Source organism: Sander vitreus, chromosome 7, assembly GCF_031162955.1.
Source record: "Sander vitreus isolate 19-12246 chromosome 7, sanVit1, whole genome shotgun sequence".
Lineage (NCBI taxonomy): Eukaryota > Metazoa > Chordata > Actinopteri > Perciformes > Percidae > Sander > Sander vitreus.
Window position 1 is genome coordinate 28,090,768 of NC_135861.1, and position 16,459 is coordinate 28,107,226.

A 16,459-nucleotide genomic window follows, 5' to 3' on the forward strand; every position below is an offset into this window, starting at 1 on the left:
TAATCCCCCATTTCTCCCACTTTTTGTGCATTGTGTACAACCACAGTTTTGTTTCACGGTAATCAGATTTTCTGTCTTAAAACTATATTTTGGGGTACATGGCTTCTCTTCAAGTTGGACTCTCTGATCAGGCAACAAAGTAGGACCTAAGGGCCCTGAATGTCTGTTGATATTGAATATTAGTAGTGCATATTTTCAGGTTCGCAACCTAAAGCGTTGTTTTCAAAGGCTAGGGGAATATCATTAGCTTATTATTGTATATTATTATTCACGATAACAGCTTACATTAGAAATCTATCTGTTTTGGAACATGGGAGCCAGGGAGTATAAAAGAGTTTAGAATAATGATAGGCACTTTATCCTTTCCTTTATTTGGGGAAGTTTACACTCCAGCAACTCCAGCCAAACTTGCGTTGGATAGTGTAACATTTGTCAAACTCATTGGTTATCCTTAAATTCGTTTTGCTTGTAAAAGTTAAACATAGCTAGGCTACTGTTTGCAAACGCACTAATCTAACATTTTGCTTGTTCAAATTTTTTTTTCAAAAACAGTACAGAATTAAAATCAAATGAAAACATAAAAAATAAAGTGCAGACAGGTCAACCAAAAGTATACAAAGGTAGGTCTATAACTAATAAATAATAATAATAATATTTTTTTAAAGCAACATTATGGACCTTTTTCACAGCAGACATTTTGTTTAGTGAGTCAGCATGCACAACACCAGGGCCTCTCCTAAGTGGAATGCAGCCATCATTAATGGTTTTAGAATACACCTGTGCTTTTCCTACTATGACATGTCAACATGTCTGCCGTGAAAAAGGTCTATACCATGCATGTAGCCATCATGTACATTACTTATTTTATTCCTATAGTCTTAAATGAATCAGCTAGAAACCTTTAAACATTACCCGGAGACAGTTTTCAACCAACTCACAGTTTTATGTCTTTAGCATTAGCTTACATTTAGCTAACTACAGCTAAATCTGTTAGCAATGGCCGTCGTCTCCGTCAAACTCCGGTGTCATTCAGAAATGTAGCTAAGTTTATTGGATAATAATTATTGATGTTGCCCTGGTAAATGTAACATATCTTAATGTATTTGTTAATTATATTTTGTTTCATTAATCTGAAAAGTAACTAAAGTTATTAAACGAATGCAGTGGATTAAATGAATTGTAATGTTGTTAGTATAACCTAGGGTAGGCCTAGTAGAAAATGGAAATATTCAAGTAAAGTACAAGTAGCCTAGCTAGTTAGAAATTGTTCTCGGGTAAATATACTTAGTTACTTTCCACCACTGAAGAAAGATGGTAATTTGAATAATATGTTCTCTCTTTTTGACTATTTTTTTTTTTTTTGGATTTAACTTGGTTGACAGGCATCTGGATGTACTTTGGATAAAATCCCTCAGAAACTGAATGGACTCTGGTTTGTGTGCTTGTTGAGTGTGTCTCTGGCGCCTCTAGCTGCCATACACTGCACAACTTGTGAGAGAAACTGCATCGAGTCTTTTGTGGACCCCGAACCAGCCAGGTTGTCTGAATGAATGGAGAGCCGACGGTTGACCAGAGAGGGCGGCGAGACGACGCGGAGGACTGAATGTGTTCAACTTCAGCAGTCGGTTGAGTAAAGTTGATAGCACGAAGTCCAGCCATGGATTTGCTTCTTTAAAAAGGACACGACTAATGTGTTTTTCCTTCTCGTAATCTCATTCCTACACCAACCGAGCTTCACCAACAGACGTTTGGACGTCGAGGAGCTTTTCTTTTTCGCATGTGTGCAGCCAGCAACAGGTTATTTACAGCTTAGCATGGACTCCAACTTGCAGCCGTACCTCGCTGGTTGATAAACCTGTGTTCATTTTTTTCCGCGGATGCATTTTTGCCACTTTTTGCCGTGCATTCACCGCGATGTGAGTTGCAGTTTTGTGCCCGCCGCCGACCACCGATCCCAACAGGCTGAAGAGGCGTTTTTAAAGGAGAGCGACCGCCGAAATGGGAAGCAAGTGAGAATGCCATAGAGAGGACTGCTTCATTAAACATCGCTGGGTGATTAGCGCTGATCCTGCAACACACACCGACAGACGGACCTGCGAGGGAGCTGCTGTTGGTGTAGGGTTTATTTTCTCTCCCGAGAAGGACTGCATGCATAGATGGTGCCAAACAAGTGGACCATGAATTCAGTTCTGCACAAATCGCCACCGAGGAGCTGGCTTGGTCTCAGATTACGTCTCAGTAAGTACACATTTCATAAAGTCATTTCACTGATATGATCTCTCTTTCCATATCAATGCCACGCTGTTGCATAGGTCAGCATCATAACATGAGTCACCTGAACGCTTTGTTCTGTACTGAAAACACCTTGTGTAATTCATCCTGCGCATTGAGTTTCTCCTAAAGAAGACTTTGATCTTCAGGCTCCAGATCTTTGTTTAATGCCGCCCCCCCCCTACCTTCCATCATCAAAGTTAATAGCTGGATTTGGCGAGTGACCTGAGCAATCATCCCAGCTGGAGGCAGGGGTATTTTTGTCAGACAGTACACAGTGATCTGAAGTCCCCCCTCATGATGAAGGCTCAGCAGCATGTACACTCAGATGATAGATTATTAGCTCTTGTAAATCTCTAACCAACATTATTTATTGTGTTTTTCCTCCCCGGCCTGCCATCTGTGCTCTCCTCTTTCTTTCCCAGCTCATAATTCACATCAAAGTTAATTTTTTTTAATATGTAGACTTTCCTAGGGCTGAAACTAGCAATTGTTTCCCCAAGTAGGCATGGTTAAGTGATTTGTTATTCCTAAAACCTAAAGAGAATGGGTTTACAATAATATTAGACTAATAAAAAAAGTTTTTTTTTTGTGGACATTTCTCCTTTAAAAAAAATGACAAACGATTATAGACTGATCAAAATATGTGCAGATTAATATTCTGTTAGTCGTCTAATTGACTACTCGACTTATTGTTTTGGCTTCAGACCCAGCAATCTCTCTCTGGCAGTCTTTACATGTGTGATGTATATGCATTGCGGGCAGTTCATGGGTCCATACTGTAAGCATGGAGTTAAAGTTTAGCAGCCTTAATTGGTTGAGTCTGGAACCCTTCAATGTTCCAGGCCACCAGAGTCTTAAGCCTGTCTTAAACACACTGGTCTAATCTGGGACCATATGTCTTGTCTGGTCTCTGTCCACCACGGGAAAAAAAAACAACCACAGACTAGAAACCCCAGCTCTTACTTTCTTTTGATGAACTATTAGGATGTTAAAGTGTCGCTCATCATAAAAAAGAACATCTGTAGATAGGCTTCATGAAGGTCTGGCTTAAATGAATGATTTCATCAACGGGGTTTGGTTAGTGTAAGTTTATAGTCCAACACTTTATTTTCGTCAGTTGATGCTCAGATATGTTCATGTTGGAACATTATTGGTATGTTTGCAGGTTAATGCCACTTTCAAGTTGTCAATCTCACCACCAGGTCCATTTAGTAGCTGTTCCGGAGCTTTCGATCATGTCACGTGAACCTCATATGGAGTTTTCCCTGCAGGAATGGAATTAGATGCTTCTTAGCACTTAGCAGTTGGGCTTTTCAGCTGAGGTTCAAAGTGTTTTTTTTTTCTTTTTCTTTTTTTTGACCTTGGAAATGGCAGTTGAGAAGGGAAAAAAAAAAAAAGTCTCTCCACAAGGCCCATTTAGAAGAGAGTTTGCCAAAAAATCAGCAGACGGAGTTTGCATGGAATTATCAGTGTTCAAATTTCATCAATCGCATTTTGTTGTTGTTGAAGGACTTGTGGCCCATGTTGGCATTAAAGATGAGGTTCATTTTGGTACATCATCTGAGAAAAGAGTCTGATCACATGAGTTTGTGATCGAAAGCTCCAAAAGAGTTACTAAAATGAACTTGTAGTAATGGGATGGGTTTTTTTTTAAGCAGAATTGTGGAGGTTTTATTACGAAAAGGCTGCCGAGCTCTGAGGGAACATTTGGAGTGTTTAGTCTTCCTGCTGCAACGCTCAAGCCTGACGTGTGTGTGTGTGTGTGTGTGTGTGTGTGTGTGTGTGTGTGTGTGTGTGTGTCTGTCTGTCTCGTGGCTTGTTACAGTTCAAACTTCCTTTTTCAGACTGTCTCTCCATTGTTCCACTTTTTCCCCGACACTAATTTCCTTTCTCTTTTCCACTCTTTGCATTTCTGCCTTTTCCTGATTTCGCTCCGGGTCACAGTTTTTGCTCTGCCTTTTAGTTTCTCTCTATCTCTCTCTTTCAACTGCTCAGGAATTAATGTCACAGCTTCATGTGCAACGTGCACCTCATTTTAATATTTCTTTTGCACAGCAACTTCCTCTTTAAAACCGCTTAGAGACCGCAGGTTGCATCCCAGTAAATACTGGTCTACCTTGCAATGCAGCTTGTTTTTTTCCCCCTCTGGTTGAATGTAATATGTGTTACAGACTGTAATGGGGAAACAAATCAAGCACTGATGCAATGACTTTGATCCTATTTCTTGTGTCTGACAGTATTTCCCTTCCTCGCATCTCTTAATTTCTGTACTGTGCTTCCTGTATGTGGATTTCACTCCAGCAGGGAGTGCAAAAGGTCTTGTGACACAAACAATTCCCTATTTTATTTTAATGCACAACCATCAGACATAAGCTACATGCATTTGGAAAAAGAATAATATTGAGCCCTTGTTATTTGAATGCTGCTGTTCTAGTGCCACTTTTGTTTTGACCTCTGGTCCGTTATCTTTTAGTCCTCAATGTACTTTCTTATTAGCCTAGAAATCTAGACGCACCGTAGCGGCAGCAAATGCAATTTGCAGCCAGGGTCAGTCTAGCAACCCTTCCGTCAGCTTGCGAGCTGGAAAAGCCAAACTCTAGCCGGGCCAATCACTTCGTGTATAGAGTCGGTGGGCGGACTTAACATAATGACGGCAGAGTTGTGATGGTTCGGGTGAATTCTTGAAAACAAAAGAAGATGGCGGCTGCTGCTACTGGCGAACAGCGGTCTTTCGAATCGGCTTTGGCCGCGACTCTGGAAGACTTGGAGTTAAGCTTTTCTTTGAGAAAAGAACAAAAAACGGCACTGAAGTCATTCTTAAAAAAGGAAGATGTGTTCGGAGTTTTGCCGACCGGATACGGAAAAAGTTAAATCTATAAACAAGCTCCGCTCCCTTCTTTGTTGCGATATCATGACGTCACATTTGTGCGCGCCAGGTTGGAAGTTGTACTGAACGTTTTACTCCTCAGTGCTGTGGAGAGAGCTGAAAATGCGAGACTAAATCCAGCCTAACAAATGCGAAGATTTGCTGCTTTCCTTTTTGTTCTCTAAAATTGTAAACAGAAAACAGCTTCTTTAGAAATAGAATATAAGACGTCAGCTTGCCTTTTTTGAGATTTATTTTGCAGTTTTTAGTCACAGATGAAGTCATTATAAACATGCTCACAGCTGGAGGCCAGCTTCCCCCCACGTATCTTTTCCGATCATCCCTTTCTCTCTTACAAAGGGCTGCCAGGACACTTGGAAATGGCTGATAGTAAACAGAAGCTGAGACTGTTCTAATACTCCTGACTTTTCGGCTCTTATTACCCTCATTCGCAGCACTTTGTATAGCTGTTATTCCCTGTTTTGTGGGACATTGCTTCACAACAGTAGACATGTTTTTTGGGTTCAAATTTCAGATGGCATACTGTCTTTTTTTTATTTTTTATTATTATTATTCTTTGTCCTCTTCCTATTCTGCTGATCTGCATCATCAGACTGAGAACAAACTTTTGGGCTCTGCTTTGCATTTTCATTTAATGTGCATACAGAATCAACCTTGTACAGGCGTGTAAACATGGTCATTGGTCAGTGTTATCTTTACATTTGGTCTAAGGTTTAACCAATATGATCCAATAAAACCCATTGTTTGTCCCCCCCCCCCAGTGTTGCTGCTGCTCCTCGTCATACTGTGCAGCAGATAATTAGAGGGGCTATGTTAAGGTCACATGCGCCTTCTTTAACTTGAGAAACATTAACGGCAAAAGTTTATCTCTGAATGTGTCCTTCCACACTCGTAACCTCCACCCTGGCTAAATGGCTGTTTATGCGTATTGCAACCCTCCACATGACAATAACTGTACTTTTAAGGAAATAAGTGTTTTTGATTCCTGTTCACTCTGTTATTGGCTTCTCAACGGCAGCCCCCACTGCAATTTCATCCAGATTGTTTCAATTATGGGATTATTCATATCAACAAGTTGAAGAGGGGTTGTTGGTCCCTGCTGGTTTAAGGATGGACAGTTAAATTACATGATGCCTCATAGTAATTCACTCGCTGGGGGGGTGGTCCTGCACACCCTCTTCTTGCAGCAAGTTTCCGATGGTTGATGTAGCAGTGTTAATGTTATCATTAGAAGAAAATAGTGGAATATAATCTGTTGATAATATGGTAAAAACCCACCATTTTTGAGGTTGTATTTTATATTTAGGTAACCAATCCCATCTTGGATTTAGATGTATTAAATCTTGCTGATTGTGGCATGCCGTTAAGCTGATTACAGAGTTGGTCGGTCCACCACTTTGGTCCAGACTGAAATAACTTTTGGAGGGATTATCATGGAATTTGATACAGACATTCATGTCCCCCTCATGATAAACTGTAATAACTTTGGTGATCCTCTAACCTCTAACGTATCGATCTCCGTCATCTGGTCAAAATGTTTAACTTGTCCAATACTTTTAATTTATTACCAATTACCTGTAAAACTACTGCAAATCACGTTGGCCTCATCTTAACGTTGTGTTTAGTGCTAATTAGCAAATGTTAACATGATAACACCCATAAAGATGGTTGACTAAAAAAACATTACATCCGCTATAGGTATTAAAAATTATACCTTGGCGGCAATTTGTTGTTTTCATTATGGATTAATCTGTAGATTATTTTCAGGTGTAAAGAAAGAAATAAAATCACAATTTTTCAGAATTTCCAAAAGCCCAACGTGACCTCTTTAAATGTCGTGTTTTGTTCGACCAATAGTGCAACACTCGTCACATTGGAGCAGCTTGAGCAAGTTGAATAGTTATTTGGCATTTTCGTTTGAAATGTGACTTAAATGAACAAAATATGATCAAATTAGATGCAGATTAGTCTTTATCAACCTTTCCTGGGATTGTTCAGGTGCCGCCGCATATTACGCCGGATGTCTTTCATTTCGGCCGGATTTCCGCCACCTTCCTCTTTCTTTGTGTTGGCATTCTAAACTCCGGTGGATTTCTGAGGACTATGGTTAACTGCTCCTCAGATCTCTGCAGGGTAAATCCAGACAGCTAGCTAGACTATCTGTCCAATCTCAGTTTTCTGTTACACGACTAAAAACAACTTTTGAACATAGACAATTCTTTTTTTAATCTTCTGTCGATCAATTAATCGTTTCGGCTCTCCACTATACTTGCTAAAGATGTTGGCATTGTCATCATGAGCATGTTAGCATGCTGACGTTATCATTAAGCTCCAAGCACCACTGTGTCTGCACGGCTGCAGACTCTTAGTCTTGTTAGCAGCAATTTGGCAGTTATTATGCTGATGAATAAATGACCAGGCACAGGCTGTACTCATTACTCTCTGCATCTGAGATAGAGACACAGACAGTCTGGCTGGAAGAAGTTTTTTCAAGATCATATTTTTGGGCATTTTTTAGGCCTTTAATTCCACAGGACAGATGAAGACATGAAAGGGGAGAGAGAAGGGGAATGACATGCAGCAAAGGGCCGCAGGTCGGAATCGAACCTGCGGTGGCTGCGTCAAGGAGTGAACCTCTATACATATGTGCACCTGCTCTACCAACTGAGCTAACCCGGAGACTGGAAGAGAAGTCTTAAACCACTCCTCGTCTTCGCTTTGCCGGTGAAGAGTTAACCTCGGCCTGTTTGATGGGCCACCTTGCTAAATATAACCCCAAACCTCCTCCACACGGGCACGCACAAGCCTTCAACTGCACTCCCTCTGTCAACACTCTGGCTCTCACACTTTTCTCCCCCCGCGGCGCACACACTTCGACAGGCTCATTTACAGTCTTGTCGTGCTGCACCCGCTAACACCCGCTCGTTTCTCAACACACCATTAATACTTTAGTGAGTGTGATTCTGTTGAGAAGCCAGTTCATTCAAGCTCGCCGCACTTGGTTATTTCTGTCTCGCACCAAAACAAATTACAGGTAGTTTAGCCAACTTTTTATTTTGTTATGGTGAATGCTCAGTGCAGGAAAAAAAACATTTGTGATAAAGAACTCCAGTTTTTCTTTCAAATATTTTAGGTGTGTTTACTGTCAAACCTATGCTATATTAAATGATCCTTTTTGACAGTTTGGGAAATATGTTCATCCACCTTCTTGCCAAGAGTTAGATGACAAGTTTCATACTACTGCCGACGCTTCCGTCACTTCCAGTCTTTATGCTAAGCTAAGCTAACCATCTCCTGGCTGTAGCTTCATATTTAAAGCTACATTGTGTAAGAATTTCTCCCATCTTGCAGTGAACTTGTATATGACAACCAACTGAATATTACTTTCTAGCCCTTCCCATTCCGTGCGCGTTCTAACTCCTACGGTGCCCGAACCCAAAATTAGCTCTTAGTATCTCTATCGTTTATACGAGCTGTTCTAGCCACTCCAATATTAACTTTGGTCTTGTTGCTTTGCCTGTCGCGTTGTCGTTTTTTAATTCTCTTTTTCGCTTCCTTAGCAACTCCGTTACATGTCCTCGGGAATAGGCGTGATCCTCCATCTTCAACAGGCTTTCAAATCTGCCGACAGTCGCGAGTAATCTCCGGGCTGCCATTCGTCACGGTGCCACTGAGTGTAAAAGCGCGAAAGGCGGAGGTATGTACCTTTTTGGCTAATGAATTTGAAAGATGGAGGCGCAACATGGCGGCCGCCATTCGAGCGACTCGCTCGTATGTATTCTGAACGATTCTGAATGGCAGATTCTACGCTTACGAGAATACTTTGATTAGTTGGTGGATGTAATTACGCATTAATGAGCACATATTTGTGAAAGAACAAAGGAGTTTTTGCTAAGAATCAACTCAAAAAATTACACAATGGAGGTTTAACGGACAGAAATGAGAGTGGTATCAATCTTCTCATCAAACTCCTAATCCGTGAATATCTGTATTTCCCAAAATGTCAAACTGTTCCCTAAATGTCCTGGAGCTTTTCTGTAGGATAATAATACTGAGCTGCTCCTCCCATCATCTTTATAGCACTAGAAGACAAGCCCCAGTGAATACGTATGCTTCTTAGTGAGCCATTACCCAATGTCAGTAGAAAGCAGGTTAAGGGCCTGTGTTCAGGATTGTACTGTAGAGATGCATGCTATGGTTCTGGTATAGAGATGATGTTTGTCCTCAGCTGCTGGATGCCACATTTGGAATAACTTGACACTGTTATCTGATCTAATGATCTAAGTTATCTTTGTTGTTGTTGTTGTAAGGGGGATAAGAAGGTCTCATAACAGGTTGGATTGCACATTATTTGGAACGCCTAGTCATTTTACACATGGCGTTCAGTTTGGTCTTCATGAGAAGCACTATTTCCTTATGTCTTCTGTGGTTCTGGTGGCGCTTTCAAAAGTTAAAATAAATAACCCTGGTGATGTCATAGTGATGTCATCTCAGGAGGCCTGCGTTATACCCTGGCAGTGTTGGGGGTTTGAAAGATGAGGGTGTTTGTTTAGGAGGCAGGCAGGGTCTGATTAAATTATCAGTTGCATTATGGGAAATGTAGCATCCAGTGTTTTTGGAGCCTTCGGAGATTGTTCTTAACATATTGACAAATACAGAGATGTGTGGAGCTGATAGTCTTAATTAACTTTTGTATCGACTCATTGGGCAATGGCTTGAATGTAACGGACGTTCATTAATACAAAATAGTTGCGCGCTATAGCTTGACAGGTATTCAGAACTTTGGAATACATGTAGTTTGTTGGTGGTGGTAAAAGTAGCTTCACCTACATCCTGGTTGTGATTAGGGCTGCACGATATGAGGAAAATATGCAATCTGCGATAACGTTGTTGAATATGGCGATAACGATATTACTTGCGATAAATAAACCAGACTGATCTCATGAAGTGGCGTATGTATGACACGCCAATTCGTATGCCATTATTGGCGTGTTATCAAGACGCATACTCGCTTTGTAGCGTGTAGCTCAAAATGCGTACAGATAACACGCCACTTGGCTTAAGAAAGTGGGCGTGTATTTTTACGCGAAGTCATGATGTCACGTTGAATAAACAGATCTTAAAGTGTACTCAGTTCTGCAGCTTTCAGTATTCTGCTAAAATAAAACAAATTGCTTGTTAGATTTAAAACAAGTGAAAGGAAATCATTTCCAACATTCTTTTATTGACCAAATTGAACATTGAATTGAATATAAAAGCCACCATTTAAAAAAAGAGACATTTTAAAGTGTAGTTTTCTGCTGATATTTTCTTTTAACAAAAAAAAAAATCTCTAATCGCGATATGTCGCATCCTTTTGCGATGTGTTTATTGCGGCAGTTGATATCGCGATGACGATAAAAAAAACGATATATTGTGCAGCCCTGTTTGTGATTATTATACCTTTTGGCTCTCTAATGGAAGACTGGACCTAGACCATGTCAGACAGTGCACCCTGGGCCAGCACACAGCTGCCAGATACGAGTTGGTGTTTTCATTGTAAAGAGTCCATTCCTAAATGAATGTAATAAGATTTCTTTGTTTTTATAAGCTAAATATATTTAGTCTGAGATCAGCTCAAAGTGCATTTGAATGTCAGTGCCATAATAGAGGCAGGTACTTTCTGGCCTTTCTTTTTTCATTAAAAGGTGATCTGATGGAAGATGATGAAAGCGAAGCCTCTGTTTCTGCACTAGGTGGAAATTGGCCCTCGTATTTGCAGCCCAGTTCTCATGCTGCATGACTGCTCTCTTCATTAAAAGGGAAGCCGCGTGCTCAAAGCTGCTTCAGATTATTACCATATGTCTGCAAAGCCCAGAGCTGAGCAGCAAACCGGCTCCCATCCTACCCTCTAATTTCTTATCCCAAAATTGGACATGTGGGTCGCTGTGTGTGACAACGTCCCTCCCTTCCCCCGGCCGGTGCCGCATATTCTCACAGTATTTCTTTCTCCTATTTTAGACGCATAATAGCAGTGCGTCATCCTTTAAGCAACCCTGGGGAAAATATTATGCCTCAACTTGAGATATCTAACTGCATGTTTGAACTCATTTTCAGATATTAGAGAAGTGGAAGCGCTTTGTCTCAGATAAGAATCTTATGACGGTCATTTGGTGTTTCTCATCTCCGAGAGGCCAATGTGTGCATTGTACCTCCGCAGAAATAGCTGAGCTCAGTCATCACAGAGCTGGCACATTCATAAAAAGGAATAAATCTGTCCGGAGACATAAAGGGCGCGGGCACTAATTAATGCAGAAAAATGTCAGCCTCTTACGGTTTGCGCAAAACATAAAGCAAGTCTCTGGATGTAGGAGGAGGTTTTAAAAGAGATCTTTGTGTCACCCAGAGTGCCCGTCCCAGCATGCAACTCACCTCTGCATGAATACAACACTTGTCTGATGGAGTGGGCAGAAAGCCCCCCTATCGCCAGGAGATCCTACACAGGGCTTTAACATGGGCAGCTTGCCTCGCACTCAAGTTTTGTACAGTTTGAGAAACTTTGCCATGGATAAAGTCGAGGCTCAGGGAAGGCAGCAGGCAGAGGACATAACACTTGCTGGTGGAGATAAGTTTCCAACACCTTTTTAGCAGTGGGTCGTCTGTAATTTAGTCAGGAATAGCTCTCTTAAATGGATTAGAAGAAGGCAGCATTTGGTGCGTGACTTTCAGTGGACGATTAGTGGGGAACTTAAAAATCGACACAATCAATCGGAAGAGGCATTTGACGCTGATGTGGAGAGACGTATTAGAAAAGAAGTGCGGCCTGTTCTGTCACCTGTTGCCTACTTTTAAAACGTGCCTGTTAAAACCTCGATGGCAGCGGTGAAGCTTATCCCAGGTTTAGAATCAATAATATGTTCCCCTGGAGATGTAACGGATTGGACTTGAGGTGAGCCAGTTTGCTCACGTGGACCGGCCTTGAAATGGAATCAGACTTGGACAGAAGGTTCAAAGCAAAGTGTTTTGTGGCTTACAGCTGGATGAGGTCATTGTGCAGGTGGAGGGTGAACGTGAAGACATTGGCAGTTGGTGGAGTTTAAAGTTGAGTTGGTCTGGCAGGTTTGATATTCTAAAGATGGTTGGTGAGAAAGGGTGTATTAACTGTCTGCAGAAATTCCGATTGTCATGTTTTGTGTGGGGTTTCAAGGGCTGGTTAGACACTTTGTATGAGTGCAATTTTAGGGTTATGAGTTGAATAGTTAGATTATATATTAATTGCCATATAGCTGGTTGAAGAACTCATAATGTTCCTGTACTGGAAGAAGCGTGGACTGTATGAGCTGGAGGCCCTGCCACCCTCTCTCACTGAAGTGGGAATAGAGCGCTACTCCTGGTCCTCATCGCTGGACGCCATCCATGATCTGTGTGGTAAGCTGGGGGTACTGGGAGGATCACTAAGGGGTGTGTATGTGTATGTGTGTGTGTGTGTGTGCGCCATGAAACAGGAGGCCGGGCAGTTGGTTTGCGTTTGTCCATCCTATTTTTTATTATTTGCCGTTGGTTAAAATTGAAATAGCAAAAACTACAGGTAAATAAAATATATTAAAATGTACATGGCAGTTTTTTTTTTTCTGAATAAACAAGTAGGATAGTTCCATTGATGTAGAATTGTGTGCTAACTCTTTAGATCAGCCTACTGACCATCAAAGCTCTGTCAGGCTGGAATCTCCACATTTAATTTTTTTCTATTATTAAAAAATAGTGTTTCTCCCTTCAGAGCATAACATACTATATATTTAAAGTACTCATTATATGCAGTTATTTCTCCTCGCTTGTAAGTAGAACTGAATGGTGTTTGGATCTATGGTACTGCGTGAAACTGGACATTGAGATTAGTAGATAAATAGTTTTTTGACTCAACCACGACTTTGGTCCAGACTGAAAAAGCTATTAGGTGAATTGTCATTACATTTTGTACATTTTGTAAATTGGATTTTCATGGTTCCCAGAGGACAAAGCCTACTAACGTTTGGTGATCACCTGACTTTTCCTCTAGCGCCACCACGTGGTTGGCATTTTTGGCTTTTAGTGAAATGGGTTAACTGTTAGATTGGATGGATTGGCATGACATTTGGTACAGAAATTCATGCTCACCTCAGGATTAGTCTGGCATTGCCAGTCCTTCCTCCACAGCGGTGCGGAGGAAGGTCTGTCTAGTCCACACAACGGTCCGGGATGGGAGAAAAACGTCCTATGGTTTATTGGCATTTCTTTAAACCAATCACAATCGTCTTGGGCGGTGTTTAGCCCCCGGGTGCAGCGACCGTGCCTCTGCAAAAGGCAGATATCAAAAATTTTACCTTTTTGATATCCTGTTGCAAATCTCTCAATGTTATTCCATTATTCAGCATAATGGGCTTTCCGACTGGAGGGATTTTTGCAGTTCTTAGAACTAAACGTTCCTAGAACACTTTTTTCGTCGTGTTCTGACAAGAAAAATTTGGGGATTTTTAAGTTCCTCTGGCCGCTGTAGCGTACTTTTTTAGCTCCTACTTCAGAGCAGGGTCTTTTCCCTTTTCCTAGGTGTACTTGATTGGTCGAACTTATAAGTAACGCCCACTGTCAACTCGGAACTTGCAGACAGAGCAACAACCAACAACGGGACATTTTTAACAATTTTCACCATCTTATTTATCATTAAATTCACTTCTGACAACGTTTTAGGCGAGAAATTAACTGTTTAGATTTCAACTCTAGGCAGTCTTGCGTAAATTGATGCCGAATTGACAATTTGCTTCAAAGTTTTCGGCGTTGAGAAGCTCGATGAAGTGAGGCGACAGCCAGCAAGCGCCTGCCCCGGCCTCTAGCTCGTCGCTCGGCCAGTCTTGCTCAGACACCTCGCGGTAAGCTGGAGATGTCTCAGACCGCTCTCGTAAATAAGAGGCTTTTATTTCGCCGTTTAAGGTTCGTTTGTTTAAATATCACAACACATGTCCATCATAAGATTAACGGGAACCTGTGGTTAACTGTATTTTCCGAGTTAAACACCACAAGCGTGTTCTGCGGCTCGCCGGCCGTAACACACACACACACACACACACACACACACACACATACATACGTCCACAGCGCAGCAGGCAGAGGCGGGGTCTGTTCCAAGTATAATAAAGCCGTCTGTGTTGAGCAAAACATTACGTGAATTACTACAAGAATGGACGGAATGCTGCTTTGTTGTTGTTGTTGTATGTGGCGCTAAGGTCTAGTGACGATGCTATAAAGACCGTTGCCATGCTTGCGTCACTCCCTTACCCCTCCTACCAGTCCCTATGGCCACTTGGCCAGTGGGAATGCAAATGGTAAAAAAGGATTTGGGGGGAGAGTAGTTCTTAGAACTGCTTAGAAGTGTACTTTTCCTCTAAAAAGTACAAGTACTATCTGGTCGGAAAGCACCTACTATGTAAAAAGAAACCAAAACCTTGTGTGTAGTTCAGACCTGCTCCACTAAGTCTCATCCTTATTCATCTAACATGATGTGTAACATTCAACATGGATCAGACATTACTTCACATTGTTATATGTAACTTTTCTGCGAGCAGATGATCTGGTTGACTTGCACTTCGGAGCTAAGGATTTAAGCACCATCATGGAAAGGTTTTTTTTCATTTTCCATTGCTCTGTTCGTCCGTGGAAAGCACTCAGTGACTTGGCATGAAGACAGCCTTACATGAGAGAGACGAGAGGGAAAGAGCGGATGAGACCAGCGCCACAGATGAAATATTTACCACTGAAGAAGTGCATAGCTGAACTGAAATGCCTCCCTGTCTCCGCTCAGGGCTTTTTTTGACGTGGCACAGGGGCACTTGCTTTCCGCTGTGCCGCCCGATTTATGCCATTAGTGAAGGGGAAGTGATAACACCGGGCCATGGAGGAATGTCCTTCATCCTCTCCTCTCTGCCAGCCAGCCGCTTGGAAATCCGGCTACTTTCTGGTCAGCTTAAGGAAGGTGTCTGCTGAGGCAGACCTGTTTGGCAGAGACCGAAAAGAGGAATGCCACAGAGGGAACAGTGAGGCTTTGATCCTTATCTTTTCACCATCTCTGTAATTAAGCCCTGAGCTTCTACTGAAAACATTTGACAACTCTGTTGGAGCACACAGCCTTGGAGCTCCTCAGCTGAAAGATACTTTTCCTTTCTCCAACACGATAGATTCCGTCCCAAGAATCAGTCCTCAGAATCGGCCCCAAAACTCATTTCTCTTGTTTATATTTTATTATAAGAGTCAACTTCTTTTCCCAGTCAATTCAGGCCGTCCTCCCATCCCTTGGTTGTAGGCAGTGATGTAGGTGTGATCACATTATCCCAATTAAGGTGTGTTCCCACTGTCCCACATCATATATTTACAATAATTCACACCAGGTATCTTGGGGCTAGGAATAACGTGGACGCCTTTATAAACTAATCAAATAAAAGGATTATTTGATAATTCAAATAATTGTTAGTTGAAGCCCCAGGTCATTTCACTGGCAATACATATTACACTATTTTTATTTGGATAAGTATGAATATGAGAAGAAGTTGATTTCTTATTCTACCACATCATTTAGGCCGGTCGACCTCACCAAATATCAATACCATGATGATTTTACATACCACTGTTTACCATACATTGATATATTTGTATCAATATGTATGTGTATGTATGTATAACAAAAAATATGTGCCGTATTCTCTCTCTCTCTCTCTCTCTCTCTCTCTCTCTCTCTCTCTCTCTCTCTCTCTCTCTCTCCCTCTCTCTCTCTCTCTCCCCCCGAGAGGCACATAGTGTGCTGTAACTGACCCTGCACCCTTATAGCCTTGAGGATGGGACTGTGGGCGGATTGTCTATTTAAGGTGTCATACAAAGTTGCCAAAAAAGATTAGCAGTACAATTAATCTAAGAATTCTGCACTGCTTTCCGCGCGTGGACTCACCACCCCTGGGTCAGCTACCACCGCAAATGGAATCTAATTCTGTGGGAAACACTGCATACTGTATTAATACTGATAATGAGAACATGCTTTAGTGATGTTATTGTTTACTACCATAAGGGCCCACCAACAACTTTATTTCTGCATATTGCATGCTGCTTTGCTTTGTTCTTGTGAAGATGTTGAATTAAAGCAGGAGGCTGCATGTCGACTGTTTGTTGGGATTCTTTTTTTAGCTGACTGCTCTTAAAAGCACACGAGGAAAGCTTTTGTTGAATTGTCCCTCATGAACAAAATGAGGTTGTTTGGCGCTACCTAATTTGGCCAGTCCAAAATATCCCCTGTATACAAGC

The 16,459-nt window shown here is 41.6% G+C and overlaps 1 protein-coding gene across 1 annotated transcript in view; it reads left to right on the forward strand.

The window, feature by feature from the left end:
• Positions 1-1,525: 1,525 nt before the first annotated feature.
• plekhg5b (pleckstrin homology domain containing, family G (with RhoGef domain) member 5b) overlaps positions 1,526-16,459 on the forward strand; it is a 91,231-nt gene continuing 76,297 nt past the window's right edge. Inside the window, exon 1 of the mRNA XM_078255787.1 lies at positions 1,526-2,238. Coding sequence (XP_078111913.1) covers positions 2,157-2,238 — 82 coding nt within the window. The 5' untranslated portion in view covers positions 1,526-2,156. The remainder of the gene's footprint in view (positions 2,239-16,459) is intronic.